This window comes from Mytilus edulis, chromosome 1 (genome assembly GCF_963676685.1).
Source record: "Mytilus edulis chromosome 1, xbMytEdul2.2, whole genome shotgun sequence".
Lineage (NCBI taxonomy): Eukaryota > Metazoa > Mollusca > Bivalvia > Mytilida > Mytilidae > Mytilus > Mytilus edulis.
Window position 1 is genome coordinate 59,021,595 of NC_092344.1, and position 22,005 is coordinate 59,043,599.

The 22,005-nt window shown below is 31.7% G+C and overlaps 3 protein-coding genes across 3 annotated transcripts in view; 2 read left to right on the top strand and 1 right to left on the bottom strand.

Annotated features, from left to right (window-relative positions):
* The window catches only part of LOC139514537 (plexin-B1-like), a 30,731-nt gene extending 28,218 nt beyond the window's left edge, over positions 1-2,513 (top strand). Inside the window, exons 15-16 of the mRNA XM_071303905.1 lie at positions 1,374-1,538; positions 1,989-2,513. Coding sequence (XP_071160006.1) covers positions 1,374-1,538; positions 1,989-2,158 — 335 coding nt within the window. The 3' untranslated portion in view covers positions 2,159-2,513. The remainder of the gene's footprint in view (positions 1-1,373; positions 1,539-1,988) is intronic.
* A 3,045-nt stretch (positions 2,514-5,558) lies between these two features.
* LOC139514622 (plexin-B-like) lies at positions 5,559-13,699 on the top strand. Its single transcript, XM_071304058.1, has 6 exons — positions 5,559-6,180; positions 6,796-6,950; positions 7,292-7,439; positions 10,171-10,302; positions 12,441-12,524; positions 13,558-13,699. Exons 2-6 carry the CDS (start codon positions 6,883-6,885, stop codon positions 13,660-13,662), a joined length of 537 nt encoding a protein of 178 aa, XP_071160159.1. The 5' UTR covers positions 5,559-6,180; positions 6,796-6,882; the 3' UTR covers positions 13,663-13,699.
* Positions 13,700-15,230: 1,531 nt separating this feature from the next.
* Positions 15,231-22,005, bottom strand: part of LOC139514520 (plexin-A4-like) — a 192,242-nt gene continuing 185,467 nt past the window's right edge. Inside the window, exons 34-36 of the mRNA XM_071303881.1 lie at positions 19,646-19,777; positions 19,356-19,436; positions 15,231-18,876 (exon numbers count right to left, since the gene is read on the bottom strand). Of these exons, the coding sequence (XP_071159982.1) occupies positions 18,784-18,876; positions 19,356-19,436; positions 19,646-19,777 (306 nt within the window). The 3' untranslated portion in view covers positions 15,231-18,783. The remainder of the gene's footprint in view (positions 18,877-19,355; positions 19,437-19,645; positions 19,778-22,005) is intronic.

Genomic DNA, 22,005 nt, shown 5'->3' on the forward strand with positions numbered 1-22,005 from the left:
ACTCCGATGTTGTCATTACCTACTTTTGCATTCAAGTCTCCATTTACCAGTACAACATCATGGGCATGTACTCCTTCCATTACACTTCTGAGCTTTTCATAGAAGTCGGTTTTAGTTTCAATGTCTGCTTCATTAGTTGGTGCATAGCATTGAATCAGAGTAAGTTTAACATATTTTGAATGGAATCTTGCTATTATTATTCTCTCATCTATAGGTTTCCATTCTATAAGAGCTTTACTTGCTTGCTTATTCATAATGATGGCTACACCTTCTCTATGGATATTATCTTTTCTCCCAGAGTAAACTATCTTCTGTCCATTTGTTGTTATAACTGACCCATAACCTGTCCATCTGCATTCACTTATGCCCAGTATATCGATGTTATAGTTCAACATTTCTTTTTCAATTTGCGCAGTTTTTCCTACTTCGTACATGGTGCGGACATTCCATTCACCCACTCTAAGTAGGGATTTTGGCCTCAGAAGTCCATTTCTCGTGTTATTAGCTTCATCTCTGCTTTCACTAATAACAGTCATTCCATCAACAGTTTGATGAATGTCTCCTTGAGTACCGGTGAAGTTATTTTGATTTACTAGTGTGGTTTCCGTAGCGTAGGTTTTTTTTACATGATAGGGGTGCTGGCCCTATGCTTAACTCTCCTCCCTTTCTCATCCGTGCTTGAGACCGGCAATGGCGGAGGACCTGTGGCTTTTCTGTAGGGGATTCCATCCCTTAGACGATTGCTGTTGCTAACGAGTTCCATCTACCCGGATTTTCTGTCTGGATTTACTTCCATAGCCTTTGATTCAAAAATCCAATCACAAGGCAGTGATGCTATTTAACCCATAGCTGGGTCAAGGCTAATGAGTGCTAGGGCATGTCCACACGCCGGTGGGCCTACACACTGCATTTCTAGGGCCCTTGCTGCTCCGAGATCCTCTACAGATAATGCCTAGATCATATACCTAGTTACCGTGTGCTGTCGCGGGGAGGCACTGTAGAAGTCTTGGACAGTGTAGAGGCTTTGTACTGGCAGGAGAGATTTACGCACTCGACTCTCTTTTCACCCACAAGTGAGTTAGCCAGCGGCAATGTTTGAGTATTAAACCCCCACTGCACTAGACGCATACACAATCCCTGTGGCAGAGCCACCAACACACAAGGATCTAATTAAAGAATTAAAAGACAAAAGAAACATGGCGTTAGATAAAAGAAACTAATTGACAAACAATTATAACTAAAATACAAGAAAGCAAACTAAACTTGAGCAGCTGGAGCCCAAGGTTTGAACTGAGATATTCAGGAAGGATCAGCAGTTTCTGTTTCATTTAAACGAAACGTCATGTTTCACATTACAATTATCAATATTTTAGAGTGGCAAGAAGGGAGAGCTGGAAAACTTACACTCAATGATATTGACAACACAAGTGAACGAAACAATGGATTGGTATGTCTTAATACCTTAAAACATTATATGGTTAAAGACAACAGTAGAATGGCCCTGATGTATAAGCAAAATGACGACCGCACAGATAATGGTAAATATGTATATTAAAAATTGGCAAAATTCTATGACGTTTTTTTAAGAACTTGCTTTTATACTATCTTTATCTTTTATCGTCAAGTTCTGATATTAAACTTCGATCTCTATGTTAGTTATACCTGAAAAATGTGCAATAAAGTTCGAACGGTCTGATTGTTGTCCAGACCTCCATCTAAAATTAAGTTCAATAAACACATCATGTTACCAGGATCGAAATTTTTACGCCAGAAGCGCGTTACGTTAATTAAAGACTCATCAGTGACGCTCGAATTAAAAATAATATTAAGCTTTGTTACATTTGTCAATAGATAAAAATCAGCTAAATAAGTTTATAGATCGGTACTTTGATGATTGGCTTATCTCTTTTCCTTTTCATTGCAAAAGGGACCGTAAATTTGGATCACAACACAGGTATTTTAGTTAACATTTTTTTCAATATAACCAGCGAATCCGACAGCGTTCAAAGAAGAAAGTCTCGTCTCAGAGGATATTACTTTACTCATGCCGGAAGACGTCGAATGCTTGGAACTAGAAGGTGAAAAGTGGCACCTGGTATGTTCATTTATAAAATATTTCTCAAATATTTTATTCTTCAAATTGATTTTCCACCAATAAAGAAATTTTGTGTGGGTCGCAAATAAGAGCTTCAGAAACATACATGCTTGAAATATAAATCGTTCATCCTTTATTCACTTTACATGTCTTATACATGATTTATACTGCCATCGGTCATTATCATAATAAACATTATCCCGTTGGATTAAAAAAGAGAGTTAATTTTTGAAATTTCTCAAGTGTATAATCAATCATAAATAGAAAACCATTTTATATATTTTAATACAAATATAACCCTTCGATAATACCATTGCCTTTGATATAGTTAGTGCAAGCTCTCAACGTAAATTTCAAAGACAATTATAAACATTAAATCGACTATGTAATGATTATTCCATTTCATTAGAAGTCAAGCAAAAAGGAATTTTAATATTATATTATGTTCTTTTACACATGTATTTCATTATTGCATATTCAATGTGCGCAATGAATATACAACTGCAGAATTGTTTTGTTTCATTCTTTCGCAAGAAAATATATAAACAACAAACAAACAATTGAAATTTGAAATTTGGCTGATTATTTGTCATGGCATTTATTCAACAATATTCAACAATATAAACCAACAAACAACCAACATCAACAAACTGGCCAACAAGTTAAAACTTGATGACAATTGGTCACTGAAGGGAAACCAACAGTAAATGCATAATAATTTCTAGCTGCTGGGCAGATCCATAACAGCTTAATGAACGATATTTGAATAAATCACTGCCAGTTGAAACATGTTGATGATGACATCCAACGCACTTTCCATATTGAACGAAATGCCATGACGATAGACACTTGTTTATTATTATTCCTGCAAATTCCTTGAATATTTAGGTTTCATTGGATCTTCCGATGAATATTGAAACGTCTGACACTTTTGATGATACATGACAATCTAATAGGAACATTCAACACATTTGGACCTGTTCACCATGTAATCTGAAAAATAAACTAAAAACAGCAGCAATTTTGTTTATTAAAGGGAGGGAGGGTGGGTTGTGCAATCTTGTTGATAAATACTCGTGGAATGAAATTTTAGCGGGAGCACGTGTTTTTATATGACCAAAGTCCACGAGGCGCTTCAAAGCATAGTCTTTCGTATGTTTAAATATATGGTTGTAATTATTTAAATGGCAAAACGTAAATAATGGACTGACGTACATTTAAAACACAATAAACAACTTAATGTAATTTTAATGCAATAAATCAATTTAATTATTAGATCATTAAATTTTATTAATTTACTTATATTTTAAAAAATATAATTCTTCTTTGAATTGTGCAGGAAACAAATTTGGTAAGTAACGCATTCACATAAATACCCTTTATTCGCTGGACAAATGTTGAAGGTTAGAATAATGTCATTATTTAATTTCCTGTAAATCCGAATCAACTTTGATGGCAGGTTGTTAGTTCACAGACCGACAATTTCGGGTATTTCTTTTCAGTTTTAAAATGTAACTTTTAATATTCAAAAATGTTCATGCTCAAGGGTCCAAATTGGTGCTGGTCTGGTGGTACTGAGACAAGTAGAATTTGCGCTGGACCAGTAGATTTTATGATAAAAATCACTGAGTGCATCGCAATGTTGTTTTGTTTACAAAAAAAAATTACCTACGAAATCAATTACATGGCACTGGGGGTACTAAAAAAAACAATTTTTGGGTGAAAATCCTTCACAACAACACAAAGACAATAACAATCAAAACTTAGGAGTAAACCAGGACTCACAAAACCAAAGACATTACATCAACAGTTATAAAAAAAAATAAGAAACAACACGAACTCCACTAAACCCCGGGAGTGAAATCAGGTGCTCCGGAAGGGTAAGCATTTTCTGCACCGTATACGGCACCCGTCGTGTACTCTCTTTGTTCCGTTCGGTAATGATGGAAGATTATTATGACTAAGGAAGAATATCAGATATGATTTCTGACACACTTTTGTCATAATGGCCAATCAGCTCATGATGGCGACCGTAAAATTTCTTGAGTGATGTGGAAATTTTTGGAAGGAGTTAAACAGCCGGACAAAACAAAATTATGACATTCAAAAGAAAGATTGGAAATTGACAAAAGGAAACGTAACTATCAAAAATCCAGGGGGAAAGATCACAAATAGTTAGATTATATAGGCGATCGCATTTCAATGAATTGTATAACATGTGAACAATTTGCAGTGACAGACCTAGATAAGAAATGTAATTTTGTAACGGGATCTTCAACAGTTACTTTTAAAGTTAGATTCTGTACTTGCTCATAAACAATCAGAACAGCACAAAAAATCTACAAGAATAAAAGAGAGGAAAGCACTTTCTTGTCAAGCATATGTAAAAGAAAGCATGAAAATAAAAGTAAACATCTTTCATTTATATAATTTACTGCTTGTCAAGTTAATGTCATTTTTACAGGACCAGTAGGTTTGGAGCCGGACCAGTAGATTTTCAGTCCACTTGTTCGGCTGGCCAGTACACAAAAAAGCTTAAATTCGACCCACGTTCATGCTTCACATATTTCTTTTCTTTCGTCACTGATCCTATCATTTGATTTACACTTAACAAAAACATAAACGGTACTATTATTTCTGCACCAAATGCGAATTCTACAGATAATTTCTCCTCAGTGATGCTCGAGGTCCATACAGAAGAAAATCAAATCATGTCAATTGAAGCAAAAGAAGACAAGTCATCGAAATGTATTAATCAGAATACTATATTATGCCTATTGTTAATGGACCCTGCAATATAAGATCTACACAATCATGATAATAATTTTTAACAGCATTTCTTATAAAAAAAACAGCATATTTTGTCCTGCTGGATACATTATTTATCTTCAAAAAGATATGCCTAATAACATGAACATTGTTCAGCTGTTTTTAATTGCTTTTAACACGATCTAAATGTTTTAAAAATTTATGTCGTTGTTCTTATCCTTGAAGTATTTTACAATCAAAGTCGTACAAAGATTTTGATATATTGAAGTATTCCTTAATGCTGTGCGATATCAAACATACGAAATATTACCCAACATTGCCCCGTGTAAGTATGTATATGAAGTGATTGGTGCAGTAAATATGTTGACCATTAGACGCTATAACAATATACAAAAGTCTTGCAATTAGACGCTTTAACAATATACAAATGTCCAGCAATTAGACGCTTTAACAATATACAAATGTCCAGCAATTATACACTTTAACAATATACAAATGTCCAGCAATTAGACGCTTTAACAATATATATATGTCCAGCAATTATACACTTTAACAATATACAAATGTCCAGCAATTAGACGCTTTAACAATATACAAATGTCCAGCAATTAGACGCTTTAACAATATACAAATTTCCAGCAATTAGACGCTTTAACAATATACAAATGTCCAGCAATTAGACGCTTTAACAATATACAAATGTCCAGCAATTAGACGCTTTAACAATATACAAATTTCCAGCAATTAGACGCTTTAACAATATACAAATGTCCAGCAATTAGACGCCTTAACAATATACAAATGTCCAGCAATTAGACGCTATAACAATATACAAATTTCCAGCAGTGTAAGCGGAACCATCATGTAATATCATACATAATTGTTAATGTTTAACCTGTTTTATATTGTGTGGCTCTATGTTAAAAATAGATCAATCTTACATCAATTAGACGAATAACAGACTACACTATGGAAAAACGACAATACGAAAAGGAAAAAAAAACTCAAAACACTAAACAGAAAACTAATGAGCGGGCAACACGTTTGCTTAAAATAACTAGGATAGGATTCAGAATAAAAAAAGGATAAGTAGTTCCTGGTTCCCCTTAACTATTAATTGCGGTGGTTGTGGAATGCAACCACAATACTTTCTCATCTGCCTTGAAACTTTGGTGTGCTGTTATGTATTTTATCTTTACAAAACGTATATATGTCATTACAAATAATGAATATTCTAGTCAAACTTACCAGATGGACAGTCTAATACAGATGCAGACTTTGGTGACATTTTCCTGAATAGATTATTTCTTACAAAGGTAAATACAGCGTTGACTATTCAAAATATCATTCAGTTTTGTGTTTTAACCGGATCCATTATAAACTTTTAAATCTATCAACTAGTTTATATTATGTGTATTTGCATTCATTATTCATATTTTTCCAGGAAATATCGTGTTCCTTTTTATTTTAAACTTAGCCTTAGAATATGGTTTGAATGAAGAAAGTAATATCTCAATAACTTGAATGTGCGGGTTTGTCAGAAGAAAAGTGAAAAGGGAAAGTTTATCTAATGAAAGTTTATCTTTAATTTATGATATTCAATATTACAGAAACATTATCTTCTTAAGAAAGTATCCCTTCAATAACCTGGTTGATCGAAGCTTGTCAAGTGGTTGATGCATTGTGAACGCCATGATTTCTTCTGATGGCAGGGTCAAACTCAAATAATTCAAACAAAACAGCTTCCTAAGCACCACGTGCATGATTTGTTAGAACTGGGTCAATAAATCGTTGATTTATAAAATTGTTTTTTTTTTCATATATGAAAACTTAACCAATATCTTTTAAGCATGTTTAAGTCAAAGCAAATGACCATAGATAATTGCAAAATATGGCTCTTTTTTTTTTAAATATTTTTTTGTTTGTTTCAGCTGCTACTTTCGGAATGCATTGATACTACTTTTGAGAGTTTATTAGATCCACAATCATTATCAATACCAATTCGATATTTCATCAGTATGTTGGATAGACTTGGAAAAACTTATGGAGTAGAACAAGACGTTCTACAGTCATGGAAAAACGAATGGTGAGTGAGTGGCATTTATCATAGGTATTCAATATTTCTTTCGTAAGGGTACTTTTAAAAGTTAATTACTCATCTAGTCATTAGAAAAAACTGTTCATTTTTGCAGTTATTTTATTTTTCTGCTTTATATCTATGTCAAAATTAATGCCTTCTGACATTTTTCTTTTTTTATGTTTATTGCTATTCCTAATCTTCTTCAATTTGCATTACTAAATTATTTCACGCCGTCAAAAATCTGTTTTGTTTAATCTTTGGACAAAATTATACCTAAACTAATAACATGGCTGTATATTTAAACAGCTTTCTCGACATATTTTAGTAATCAATCATTTTTTGCTTAGCTATGCAACACGAGTTTGGGCTCCACTGATTGGTAAACCAGATATATTGTTTGATGTTAGTGTGCCTGCTTATGTTGGACCATGCATGGACATTCTGAGACAAGTCTTTGTTGAAAGTTTTACCCAAACAGCCCACAAAGTCAATAAGGTTAGAGAAAATATTAACTTACAAATCATCAGTATTTTGAAGACGTCTGATATATGGAATATCCGTTTTCCGGAGATGAGAAGAAAGGGGGGAGTTCGAAAAATGTACATAATTCTTGATATCTGAGATCTTTTTCTTGAATATGTTAAAACATGTAATTCACGTTGTTAAACATATATGATGAGTTTGAAATTTTAGTCTCTTTTTGGGTTAAACATTATTTATAAAAAAAAAAGTCCGAACAAAAAACTATTCAAACAAGGTATTTCTAGTATTATGAGATGTCTTGAGAGACACGTGGGTTTGTATTTTTGTTTTTGTTTTTTAGTTTTTGTAATGACCGTAACTATTGTAAATAAGAAACACTTCTAAAAATTTTTTTTTTTTTTTGTGAGTGGGGATAGGGTATTTTAGGGAAATCCAATGACAGATATACGTTAAAATGATTTATAAGTATTCTTTACTTCAAATACTTTTTTTTTCTCATCACTTGGCGTCCGGCGTCCGTCGTCGTCCGTCGTCGTTAGCTTTTACAAAAATCTTCTCCTCTGAAACTACTGAGCCAAATTGAACCAAACTTGGCCACAATCATCATTGGGCTATCTATATTAAAAAATGTGTGGCGTGACTCGGTCAACCAACCAAGATGGCCGCCACGGCTAAAAATAGAACATAGGGGTAAAATGCAGTTTTTGGCTTATAACTCAAAAACCAAAGCATTTAGAGGAAATCTGACATGGTGTAAAAATGTTTATCAGGTCAAGATCTATCTGCCCTGAAATTTTCAGATGAATCGGTCAACCGGTTGTTGGGTTGCTGCACCTGAATTGGTAATTTTGAGGAAATTTTGCTGTTTTTGGTTATTATCTTGAATATTATTATAGATAGAGATAAACTGTGAACAGCAATAATGTTCAACAAAGTTAGATTAACAAATAAGTTAACATGACCGAAATGGTCAGTTGACCCCTTTAGGAGTTATTGCCCTTTATAGTCAATTTTTAACCATATTTCATAAATCTAAGTAATCTTTTACAAAAATCTTCTCCTCTGAAACTAATATGCCAGATTAATCCAAACTTGGCCACAATCATCTTTGGGGTATCTAGTTTAAAAAATGTGTGGCGTGACCCGGTCAATCAACCAAGATGGCCGCCACGGCTAAAAATAGAACATAGGGGTAAAATGCAGTTTATGGCTTATAACTCAAAAACCAAAACATTTAGAGGAAATCTGATGTGGGGGGTAAAATATTTATCAGGTCAAGATCTATCTGCCCTGATATTTTCAGATGAATCGGTCAACCCGTTGTTGGGTTGCTGCCCCTGAAGTGGTAATTTTGAGGAAATTTTGCTGTTTTTGGATATTATCTTGAATATTATTATAGATAGAGATAAACTGTGAACAGCAATAATGTTCATCAAAGTAATATTTACAAATAAGTCAACATGACCGTAATGGTCAGTTGACCCCTTTAGGAGTTATTGTCCTTTATAGTCAATTTTTAACCATTTTTCGTAAATCTTAGTTATCTTTTACAAAAATCTTCTCCTCTGAAACTAATTGGCCAAATTATTTCAAACTTGGCCACAATCATCTTTCGGGTATCTTGCTTGAAAAATGTGTCCGATGACCTGGCCATTCAACCAAGATGGCCACCACGGCTTAAAATAGAACAGGGGTAAAATGTAGATTTTGGCTTATAACTCTGAAACCAAATCATTTAGAGCAATTCTGACAAGAGTTAAATTGTTAATCAAGTCAATATATATCTGCCCTGAAATATTCAAATGAATTGGACAACCAATTGGGTTGCTGCCCTCCAATTGGTAATTTTTTTTTTTAAATTTGCCGTTATTGGTTATTATCTTGAATACTATTATAGATAGCGATAAACTGTAAACAGCGATAATGTTCAGCAAAGTAAGATCTAAAAATAAGTCAACATGACCTAAGTGGTCAATTGACCCCTTATAGAGTTATTGCCCTTTATAGTCAATTTTTAACAATTTTCATTAATTTGGTAAATTTATGTAAATTTTTACCAAATATTTTTCTCTGTTACTAATGGGCAAAGTTCATTATAGATATAATTGTAAGAAGCAAGAACATTCAGTAAAGTAAGAACTTCAAACACATCACCATCACCAAAATACAATTTTGTCATGAATCCATTTGTGTCCTTTGTTTAATATGCACATAGACCAAGGTGAGCGACACAGGCTCTTTAGAGCCTCTAGTTTTTCTTTTGCATAGACATTGCTCAACTGTTAATGACTATTTTATGTCCTATACATATTTATTTTTGAGTAGCTGGTTTATTACGGGATACCCTAGCTCATCTCCTGGTGTTATTATATAAGATACATTTAACATTTGAATCATGATAGAGGAAAGTGAAATGCGTTCTTGTAGAAAAAAGTATCGTGCGTATATCTTTATCTTTTTACCTTTATAAAAGTAAAACAAAAATAAGCATAGCCTAAATAAAGATAAAAATGGTAAACAAAATTCAATCAAAGGAAAACAATAAGAGAAATCGTCGTCGGGATGAACTTGAGGAACAAACACCAATCTGAATACAATGTTAAAAAAGAGTAACAGATGATAACGGCTGACTTAGTATAGTATGAACATCATTGCAACGACCGTTACAGTTTTGTGCTGATGAAAAAAGGGATTTTGATAGACCATATATGTGTATGCAATGTTTTTGCATTCAATTTTACAGGAATCACCTCCGCAGAAGTTATTATTTCATAAAGATATACCAAGATACAGAAAGCTTATTGATCCTTTTTTCATCCGTTTGGAACCAGTGACAGATAAAGAATTCTGGAGTGAAATGGACGAAATCTCGGATGTAAGTAGTAGCATTGTTATATTTAATTAAATTGCACTAGTGAATATGAACAAAAGGCGATACGGGCTAGGCAAAAACATAAACAACTAAACAACACCTACAGGTCAATATGTTATCTTCAACACTGATGGGTTAGTAACAGAGTTAGAATAGGGTAAGATTAAAAATTAGTTAAAAACCAGGAACTTGTATTTACACTATACATTTTAAAATGAATAAAAATACTAACTTATCAGTTGTTTGTAAATTTCTCTTAGCAAAAGGAAAGTGATATGAATTACTTTCCGTATTAGTAATGGGTAAACTTATGCACTAGTGTGGTTTCATATTTAGTTTATATGTACTTAAAATCTAAAATAGTAAAAATAAATATAAAAATAAAAGAAAAAACTATAAGATTAGTTTTAAAAACAGTAGAGGCCGTCAACACAATTTAAGGTCTACAAGTTTATTTAATATTCATATATTCTAGTAATAATTTTAACTTAGGAGTACTTCACTATATCACTTAGTATTTAATTAAGTATATACACATACGTAGTATATATAATACTTGTTACATATTACATTCAAACGACTGACAGCCACTTGCAAGTTAAACACCAAGAACTTTAACTGATTGTTCATTTGTTTTCCAAAAGTAGGGCTCTTTTAGCATGCAACGCATAGATCCAGTCTTTGCAGATTTGTTCTAAATCGCTCTGCTGAGACACAGTTATAAGGTTGTTCCTAGAACAGTCAACTAAGAATTCGAGAAGGTCCTCATCAGAATTAAATATACTGTAATAAGGGATATGATAATCCTCCAGGAGGGAATTTAGTCTATTGTGATGAATTTTTCTCACACTATTCAGACTTTCACACACAACTAGGAAGTGTTTATAATCCTCAGATCCTACCATGCACAGTTTGCATTCTGCAGATTTTGTTTCGTCAAATCGGTTGGTAATACTTTGGGTTTTGTAAGTTCCTGTAAGTATCCTGGATTTTATTATACCTTTGCTTACATCTCTTTTTTTATTTCTGACACTGCTCCAACAGATTTTTTTTTTTTTAATTCCAGTTGTTTACTTCCATGTATTTGAGTTGTTTTGCTTCTAGCAATTTCGGTCCATCTATTTTTCCAGGTTTTGTCTATGACGTCTTACGCCAATCGATTCTAATTTTTCTCTGGATTTAGTATAATCCCATGTGCGGATGGAAGATCATAAGATTTGAGGATTTTGTCCACGTTTATGTACCAACTATTTGATGTATCGTCTTTTGTTGCTAGCAGTCTAATTCCAATTTTACACTCAACTGAGTTGGGATCTTTTGATATTCTTAGAAATAGGGAAATGACAGATTTGTGTATGAGTTGTTCAATAGTGTCTGCTCCGAGCAATATATAGATAGCAGCATCAGCAGTTCTTTTTGGTAAAGATAGAATTTGTTTAAATGGTTTTTTTTCTGAAAAGCTTCTAATTTTTGGATATCAGTTTTAGTAATGTTGAGAATTTCAATTCCATAGAGCATTCTCGGTATAACGTATGTCCGCCATAGTTTATGCGATAATAGTGAATTTATACCATTTATTCCATGTAATCCTGAACCCAACAGTGAATACATTGTAGCTCTTGCAGCAGAGATTCTTTTCTCCATGTTTGGATTATTTTTCTCTTGTCTTTCAATACCTAAATGTTTGATGTTTTGCTTTTCATCGATTTTTTTATTAAAAAGTTGAAGATTTTTATCTTTATTCTTCTTGTTAATCAGCAGAATTTCAGTTTTTTTTATGTTTATCTTTACCCGATCGTTCTTGGTAGTTTTCAATAATGCAGAGTTGGGTTGAGGCATCATGTTCTGAACCAGCACATAGCATTATGTCATCTGAGCACGTTGGGCAGCCCACGTAATTGGTTCCAATTTTAATTCCAATGTTTGTGGATTCAAGAGTATCTAGGATATTATTATAATAAGCCTTGTAAAAATTGGCAGAGAGGATTCCACCTTGTTTGACTCTCTGCTTATTTACAAATGTTTCTGAGATGTATCCTTGAGATTTAACTAGTGTAGTTGTTTTGTTATATAGTTCCTTAATTAGTAACCATGATGCTCCATTAATTTCTTGGTGATATAATTTTTTACATCAATTTCAGAAACAGAAATCAGAACTGAGGTTCAGTCGACAGTCTGCCCTTCACCAACTGTATAATCTATACATTGGAAAATACAAGAGTCAAGTGAGTGATTCCATTACAATGCTATGATTGAAAACATTTTTAAAAATAATAATAAAATTATAACATTGCAAAGCCGATCAGTCGTGTAAAGTTCCATAGACAGTATTTTAATGAACGTATTTGCGATAGTATGCTTGTCACACGTATTGTATTTCTAGAAAGGAATTAAAAAAATCTTCTTTAAGAATCAAACATTTGCGTCCGTGCAATCCTGGTATATATGATGAGTTTATTTACAACCACTGGGTCGATGCCGCTGCTTGTGCAGTTTTTATTCCCCGAGCCTATTACCAGCCTAGTATTCAGCACTTCTGTGTTGACATGAAATATCATTGAGATGGTCATAATTATAAATTAACTGCTCTTCACCTTCGTACTTTAATTGGCCTTCTGAACTTTTTTTATTCGAGCATCACTGATAAGTCTATTGTAGACAGAACGCGCGTCTGGCGCAAATACAAAATAGCAATCCTGGTATCATTGTTTATATGGCTTACAAAACTAGTATCCGTATAAAATATGGGTAGGTACAGATAATCAACTTTTTGGACTGCAGAAAAAATATAAATGCCATTTTGGTCCTTTTTTTTTGTTGATAATATTTTGGAACGTTTTCGATTAAACAAAAGTTTCATTGTAGTTAACTAATATCCATATATCAAATGGAGGCATATTATAAACACCCTAATCACCCTCAAAATCTCCTATACAAAATTATTCAGATTGACAGAATAATTGATAATTGAAATGAAAAAAATTGTAGATTTTAAATAGAAGATGGATTTATTTTTTTATTTTTCTATACATCTGTTGGTAAGATGACACATAAAACTAATATCATATTGTTAGTAAACATAAGCATTTAGTCCTTCTTTTAAAAGGATTATATTATTATTTTACTCTTTATAGAATAGATTACTTAAAATCTAAGCCACAGTTTTCGCCTTTTTTCACAAATAATCACATCTATAAAAACTGTACTGGATATGTGTTATTGTTGTTAATAGCAGTAATTTTCTCTGTCCCTTTTTAGATTATAAATGATTTGGAGGACATAGAAGAAGCTTCAAACATCAAACTCGCAAGTAAACTTGAAGAAGTCATAAAATTGATGGAGGAAACATCTACCACCTGTTAAATTGTGTACTTTATATATACACATACTGTAAATAATATATTTTTTTTAATACAAATACTATGAATATATGAATTGTAACACAGAAACTGAAAATGAACTAATTTTTCATATAATAGAGGTTTCAATGGAGTATTTCACATAAACTGTTTATTTTAAAGATGTTCATGTCAACTGAAAATTCTTTTCAAATAATTTTTGAATTAAGATTTGTACAAAAAATAGTTTCTCAATATTAACTTTGTAATAAAAAAAACATGCACTTACGAAAATTGAGCAACAGGAATATCATGAACTGAATAATTTAACTTGCCAAATACATCTAGATACTAATCTCGTAAACACCATTTTTAACACATCACTATTCTTCTTCTTTCTTGTAATTTAATTGATTATAAAAATGTTTGTCGATTTACACAATTACCAGTATTATGCATTGAATCAATGGTAATTTTTCCGATTCATATTTATTATTGGGCTATATGGATGACCGCTGTGTTATATATAATTTTTGTTTTCAATCTTAATACAAAGACTTTTTGTTATTATATATTATCAATTAATATTAATATTAAATAAAAACATCAAACATAGCTTGTCTTTAATTTAAGCAACCAAATTGATTTGGCAATGAAAAAAATGTACTTGTTCATGAAGATTTCCATATAATCAACCACACAGTGTGCACTCACAAGCTTCAAGACAGAAAATACCTTGACACAACAAATGAAAATGATACTTTCATATTACATGTCAAGTGTTCACTGATTCAATTGCTTGGTTGAAACTTTAAAATTTCCATATCTGACAAACATATAGTTTTAAAATACCACCTAATAAGTGAAATGTGTACAAAATGTAATGTTAGTGCTTTGTGTGATAAATAATTCATGATAAACTACTTAAATTAACATGTTGATGTGGTTTTCACGTTTCTTGTTTTTATGCCCCACCTACGATAGTAGAGGGGCATTATGTTTTCTGGTCTGTGCGTCCGTTTGTCCGTCCGTGCGTCCGTCCGTTCGTCCGTTCGTTCGTCCGTCCGTCTGTCCCGCTTCAGGTTAAAGTTTTTGGTCGAGGTAGTTTTTGATGAAGTTGAAGTCCAATCGACTTCAAACTTGGTACACATGTTCCCTATGATATGATCTTTCTAATTTTAATGCCAAATTAGAGATTTTACCCCAATTTCACGTTCCAATGAACATAGAAAATGATAGTGCGAGTGGGGCATTCGTGTACTGAGGACACATTCTTGTTTATTAATAATACTGTTGGTTTTCTTGTTTGAATGGTTTTACACTAGTCATTTTAGGTCTTGCCAGGCTATTTCATATCTTTGCTTCACTTCTTCCTGCACCTTCAAAGCCAAAAAATAAAATAGCTTTCCAAGACATCATCGTTATTTGAATTACCTAGGGATTAGAAGAGTCAATTTCTAATGGCAATTGCATGATAACTCTTCGCCACCTGATATACGGACATACTGTTGAGAAATAAAGCAAATCTGATTACCTCAAATGGAGCACCAAAATTGTACAATTCTATTTAAAATAAAAATATGAACCACCAAATCAAAAAATATATTTTATTAGTAGCATATAAAGCTGGAAGCACAGTGATCAGTCACAGTCAACAAATGAACAAATATATACTATATATTAAATATCCAATATAAAATTCAATAACAAGTAAAAAGATATCACTAAACATGAATGGTTTAAATGGAAGTATTAATATCAAACATGAAAATAACAACAATGCAAGAATACTATATTTTGTAGAAATACTGAGGATATTTTTCCATGTTAAAGCTTAATATAAGGAACTTGTAAGTTTGTGCATTTGTACAAAGTGTATTGAGGCATGTATGGAACATCACAAAATCAGAATGGGCCTTTGTGTTTGCTACTTTAACAATAAACATGAGCTTTAAAATGGCCATAAAAATAACAACAATGAAATGATAATATACTTTAAAACTAAAATTAATGAATCCTTACAATGTACATGCTGACATTGGCTTGCCTGCTTTACTGATCATGATTAGCATTATGAAGAAAGTCTTTTTAGACATAGGATTAAATACAAGAATCAAATAAACTAAAATTTGTCAATGATCCGTGAAAGTAATGTAACAGTCGGTTAAACCTAGACAAATCGAATACAAAACATTGTAGACCTACATTTTATAGTCTCTGGTAAATGGTCTTTACTACAAAAACTTAAAATTGAAAAATCAACCATGAAAATGAGTCAGTTGAAACTTACAAAAAAATGCTTGATCACAGCCATAAAATGTCAGGTCAAGGTCAAGTGAACCCTGTTAGATAGACATTAAGACCTTGCAATGATCTATATATGGAATATAGCTATCTTATTACTCAGTATAAATGAGAAAATCATGTGATAAAAAAACATTTTTTTAGGAAGTCGCTAAACTATGAAAATGAAGTCAAAAACTTAAAAACAAGACATCTATACAAAATATATAAAATCTGAAATACAAGAGCTTTATACAAATTGAATATGCAGCTGCTAGCGACATATTTCTTTAACTTTTATTGTAGGCAAGACAATAATTAGTTTTCTTCATGAGAAAGTGGACATATTAGCACTATTATAAAGATATTAATGGTAATAAAGGAATGTAAATTATAAAATGTTTTTAATATAATCAAAAGGCACATCATATATCACAGCTTGTCTAAAATTTATACATGAGTGTAATTCAATATTTATTATGAACTTCTGACCTTGAGCATAATATGGGCACCTGAATAAAAAAAAATGTGTGCATGCCAAACTAAATAACATTTTTGAATACCAATACTTATTTACTCAATTATACTTTTCACAAAAACCTTTTGTACACAAAAAACAAACCCTGTCAAGCTCTTTAGATTAAAGTACCTGCTACAAAGAAAAACAAGAGTCTAACACTAGTAAAAGTGAAGTAAATTTATCAAGAGGCATAATCTTTACAAGACCAATTCTTAAAATTTTCAAATTTTAAGTTCTGTATATATTAAACAGGAAGGTTTTTATGTATTTTATACTCTGCCTTCTTACACTGTTTCCTTAAGCTTTGATTGACTATTTATACATGTACACTGTTTCCCTTGCTTGCCCTTTTATACAATGTTTCCCTTGTTATGAACTTTTAACAGTATTTTAGATACAGTTGTATAATTTTTTCTGGTCTAAGTTGCTGATAGACAATTAAGTAAGAACTGGATATATTTACAAATAAGAATTTAGAATTTAAGTGGTCTTAAATTTAACTTTCTTATCATGGTGAGTTAAAAGTGCTATACATACATCAGAACTTATAATGAAAAGGTTACCTCTAGATAACTTTTGATTTTTTTGCAACATTGGGTGGTTGTCCTATTTATGGATATCCCAAATTTCTACACATTTCTACACTAAAATGTTTAATAATGGTAAATCAACATTAAGTCAAGTAAATCAAATTCTTTTTACTAGTTGGTATTAATTTTTTTGAAATGAAATCACATTCAAAATAAAGAAGCATAAAAATAAAGTATATATACCAATACACATAATTAACAGCGCCTGGTGATGTATCATAGACTGACCGGTTTTGGTCCAAAAAGTGCAAACATTAATCCACCGTTCTGCCTCTGATGAAGGTCCTTTTTGGACCGAAACCGGTCAGTCTTTGAAACATCACCAGGTGCTGTTAATTATGTGTATTGGTATATATACTTTTTTTATATTTTCATGCTTTTACATTTTTCTCACTGATACACATGGTAAATATGGCTTCTACTAACGAAAGCTCCATTTGAAGTTAAATGTGTTTAGAGAGCACTTATGTTCGTACACCTTTCCTATATTGCCACATTCAAAATGAAACTTCTGACCTTGAGATTTATATGATCTCTAGTTTGTTTTTTGGTTTTTTTTAAATTTACTCGAGCCAATAATTAATTGACATTTAGAATTACAACTTCTGTCTTTGAATAAACAAATTTAATTAAGAATTACAACTTTTGTCTTTGAATAAACAAATTTAATTAAGAATTACAACTTTTGTCTTTGAATAAACAAATTTAATTAAGAATTACAACTTTTGTCTTTGAATAAACAAATTTAATTTAAAAATATTATGTACAAAAAAAGAAAACCCTGTGAAACTTTAAAAATTAAAGCACTTGATACGTGAAAGACATGTGTCTAGAACTAATAAATGTGAAGTAATCTTTTAAAAACAAATAGTCTTTGAAAAAACAATTCTTAATATCTTTAAAACAAAACATATAATTTTTAGTACCATAACGTACAACAACAGATAATAAAAATTTTCTAAAAATGAAAGATGATTTATGAATTAAAATAACAACAGGATACTGATAAAACGATGGAATGATAATAATGATAACATTATGGTCTAAAATGCAAGACATAAAATATATAACTAATAAAAACAATAACAAAAATGTTCAACAGCCTTTAACTGTGAAAGCTATTAAAGTTGCAAAAAGTAATGTCATCTTTAAAAAAAAACAAAAAAAACCATGTCATAATAACATAGGAAATAATAAAAACACTTAAATTGTTTTACACTTGAATATGTTGTTAGCTATTTCCCTTATTGTCACCCTTTATTTACGACTTTTGAAAAAAGAGCTTTTGGAATCCCAATCTATTTTCATAAAGGACACCAAATCTTTATAGCAAGCCTAAATATACTATTATTATGATATTAGATGGGGCTCAAGGTTTTCTGCTTCAGGTCCTGTTTTTATTTGTTTCAACTTTTAATGTAACATAAAGATCCACTTTACTTTTTCTAAATTGACCCTAAACCTAAGGAATACTTCCCTACCCCTTATCAGGAGTATCTGCTGATTACATGTACTACCATTTTCAAATTGATGAACAAAACAAAAGTGTATACTGACTAAATCTCAAACAAAACTAACACTTTATCACAACATAGCTTAATAAATCTGAATATTCTTTTTATATACAAAATATAAAGGATTTCAAAATTCAATTTTTTTCTGCCAAAACATTTAAAAGCAATTATACTACAATGACAGTTTTGATTGGTTGTAATGTTAATAATGATTTATATTCCTGAAAACTAGTCAGTGTTTATGGTTCTTCCATCAGATCTATGACTTCTTCCAACTTGTTTCCAAAGGCAAGATCCTTAGTCTCATCTTTTTCTTGGAAATCTTCTATTATCTACAAGGTAATATTACTTATATTATTACACAAAAAAACAGGTTTTCAGTCAAATGCATAAAAAGTGTATCCAACAAAATACCACATTAAATTTTAAATGCATCAGAAATATCATGATGCTGCTGGCATTTCCCAAAGAAGCTCAAACTAATCCACTCAATTTGATTTTGATTTCCTGATATTTTATTCAGTCAATTTGAAAAAAAAGCCATAAAAACCATTCCTTGCCACAATTGCTTAAAAGAAGAGAAAAATCTGTTTTTTTTATTGTGACATAAACTGAGTAAAGGGTTCAGTAAATTATGTGTTCCTTATGTTTTTTGTTTGTTATAAAAGGTATTTTTTAATAAACTAAACGTTCAGAAATCAGAGACACATAGATGTACCACTTCCTCAAGGCCACAAAAAAAATAAGGATCATTTCCAATACATTTGTATGAACTATACAATATTAAGTCTTAATTATTGACTGATCTTACCTCATCTTTGTATTTAGCTATAAATTTGTACAGCTGATGTAAAGTGGCCTGTCGACTGAACTTCATTTCTTTCGTCTGTTCCTATAATTATAGATAAGTCTACTATTTTTCATTATTTGTCACAAACTGTGGAAACACCAGGCAAGTTGAAAAAAAATTACCAGAAATTCACAAAATAATTAAAAAAAAATTGCCTGGATGGGGATGAGAATTTAGGAATTACTTTTATCATGGCCCAAATGATTAATGTTAATTTTATATTACTTTAAATTGAAATAAAATCAACTTACACTAGATATTTCGTCCATTGCTTTCCAGAACTCTTGATCATTAACTGCCTCTACTTTTATGAAGAAAGAATTCACATTTTTCCTGTATTCTGGAATATCCTTACAGAACAGTAACTTCTGGGTAGAAGCATCCTAAAAAATATACAAGAATATGTTAGCAAACACAATGTATCCATTTGTCAAATTAACTGTCTGGCTTGAAATAAAAGTTACAATTTTTAACAGATTCATTTATATATAATTTAGTTGACCTTAGATAAACATAAATTTCATCTGAGCCATACTTGTTTGGAAACAGCATCTTATGATCAAACCAGTATTATGATAGAACTGAGAACTTGCAAAGGCTACACAAGGTCAAACGGGTTTATGATTTCTTTACACTGAATTCATTTAAAGTATCCTGACAATTATGTAGTAAGTTTAGGTTCCAAGATTTATCATTTGGTTATAACTGGATATGAACTAGCTTACAGCAGAGTGAGTTCTCAAGATCAGTACATGTGTCTCTATAGTGCTTGTTTTAGTTGTTTTTGTGCAATGTGTAGATCTGGTCAGTGATATTGTTGTCTTTTTTTAGAACTACCTCTACCGTTTTTTATTGGGGAAAATGCATATTTTTTATTGAAATTGGGAAATTTGTATATTTTATTCTAAACACATCTCTGATTTTTTGCTGACCTTTGCTGTCTTTTTTGCACTGTTTTTTTCATGTATATTTTGGTTGTCAGACATTTTTCAAACTCGAAAGGTACTTTTCGGAGAGGGGGAAAGAAACAGAAGCAATGATGGTACTTAATGCATTGAAAACTTCATGTGTTACAAACACCATGATGATTCTGATCAGAAAACCGGATCTCAAAAGTGCTTTCTACTATCAAAATAATGACATGAATACGATATTTACAAACATTACTACCAATGCCATCACTCTTTAGGGAAAATGTAAAACTTTTTGGGAGGAATTTTCAGCCATTTTTTTTAGTAATTGGGAATTTTCTCTAGGGGAAAAGGCAGAATTTCGGCTGTAATTTGAGGCAAACTGCTGGTTACTATAGTCAAGCCTTTTTCTCAACTGTTTTTTACAGTTTGTTCTTATGTTGTGTTGTTACAGTAATGTCCTGGGTTACAGGAGTGTTGTGCAGTTCAAATTATGTCAAACTAAGTGCCTTTCCCAAGTCAGGAGCCAATAATTCAGGCATAAGGATTAAATAAATTTTCAACACATTTTTCCATTTAAGAAAAGTGGGGTATAAATATATTCAAACAAGAATGTGTCCAAAGTACACGGATGCCCCACTCGCACTATCATTTTCCATGTTCAATGGACTGTGAAATTGGGTAAAAAATAGAATTAGGCATTAAAATTAAAAAGATCATATCATAGGGAACATTTGTACTAAGTTTCAAGTTGATTGGACTTCAACTTCATCAAAAACTACCTTGACCAAAAACTTTAACCTGAAACTCGCACTTTCATTTTCTATGTTCAGTGGACCGTGAAATAGGGGACAAAAGTTTAATTTGTCTTTAAAATTAGAAAGATCATATCATAAGGAACATATGTACTAAGTTACAAGTTGATTGGACTTCAGCTTCATCAAAAACTACCTTGACCAAAAACTTTAACCTGAAGCGGGACAGACGGACGGACGAATGGACGGACGGACGAATGGACGGACGGACGAACGAACGGACGGACGAACGAACAGACGAACGAACAGACGGACGAACGGACGCACAGACCAGAAAACATAATGCCCCTCTAATATCGTAGGTGGGGCATAAAAAAAAAAAAAGATGATGCAGTTCTATACTAAAATCTAAGATGATCTTTTTTTCGTATTTAAATGCAGTTAGTATACAAGTTTCTGATGAATTAGAATTTCATCAGAAAACAATTACAGTTGAAAAAGCTTGTATTAGACTCAATAGTGTGTTAGCTTTTATTAGTTAGCTAAGCTACGTATTAATATAGATATATTTTATTCAGTTATCCTGTATAAAAAATAAATTCGCTGATGAAAAGGAAAGGTTGAGTGGGCTTATTCCTGTGGTTGTTGTTGATTCCTTCCTGCCATAACAATTTGTCCTTTCCTTTATTATTGTATTGCAAATCAGCCAGTTGGCTATACAGTGAAATTAGAGACCTGTAATTTTGTCATTTGGTCTTAAATGGATAGTTATGTGATTTTCAACCCTATCATATGTCATCACTTTTCAACTGTAGTCAAATCTTTTCACTTTTACTAATGATATCTTTATTTTTTTATTTAGAAATGTTATATTAATTCTTGTTGATTGTAAATCAAAGAACTGATAACAGATTTTATAACATTTTAAGTGATACAAAAGCAAGC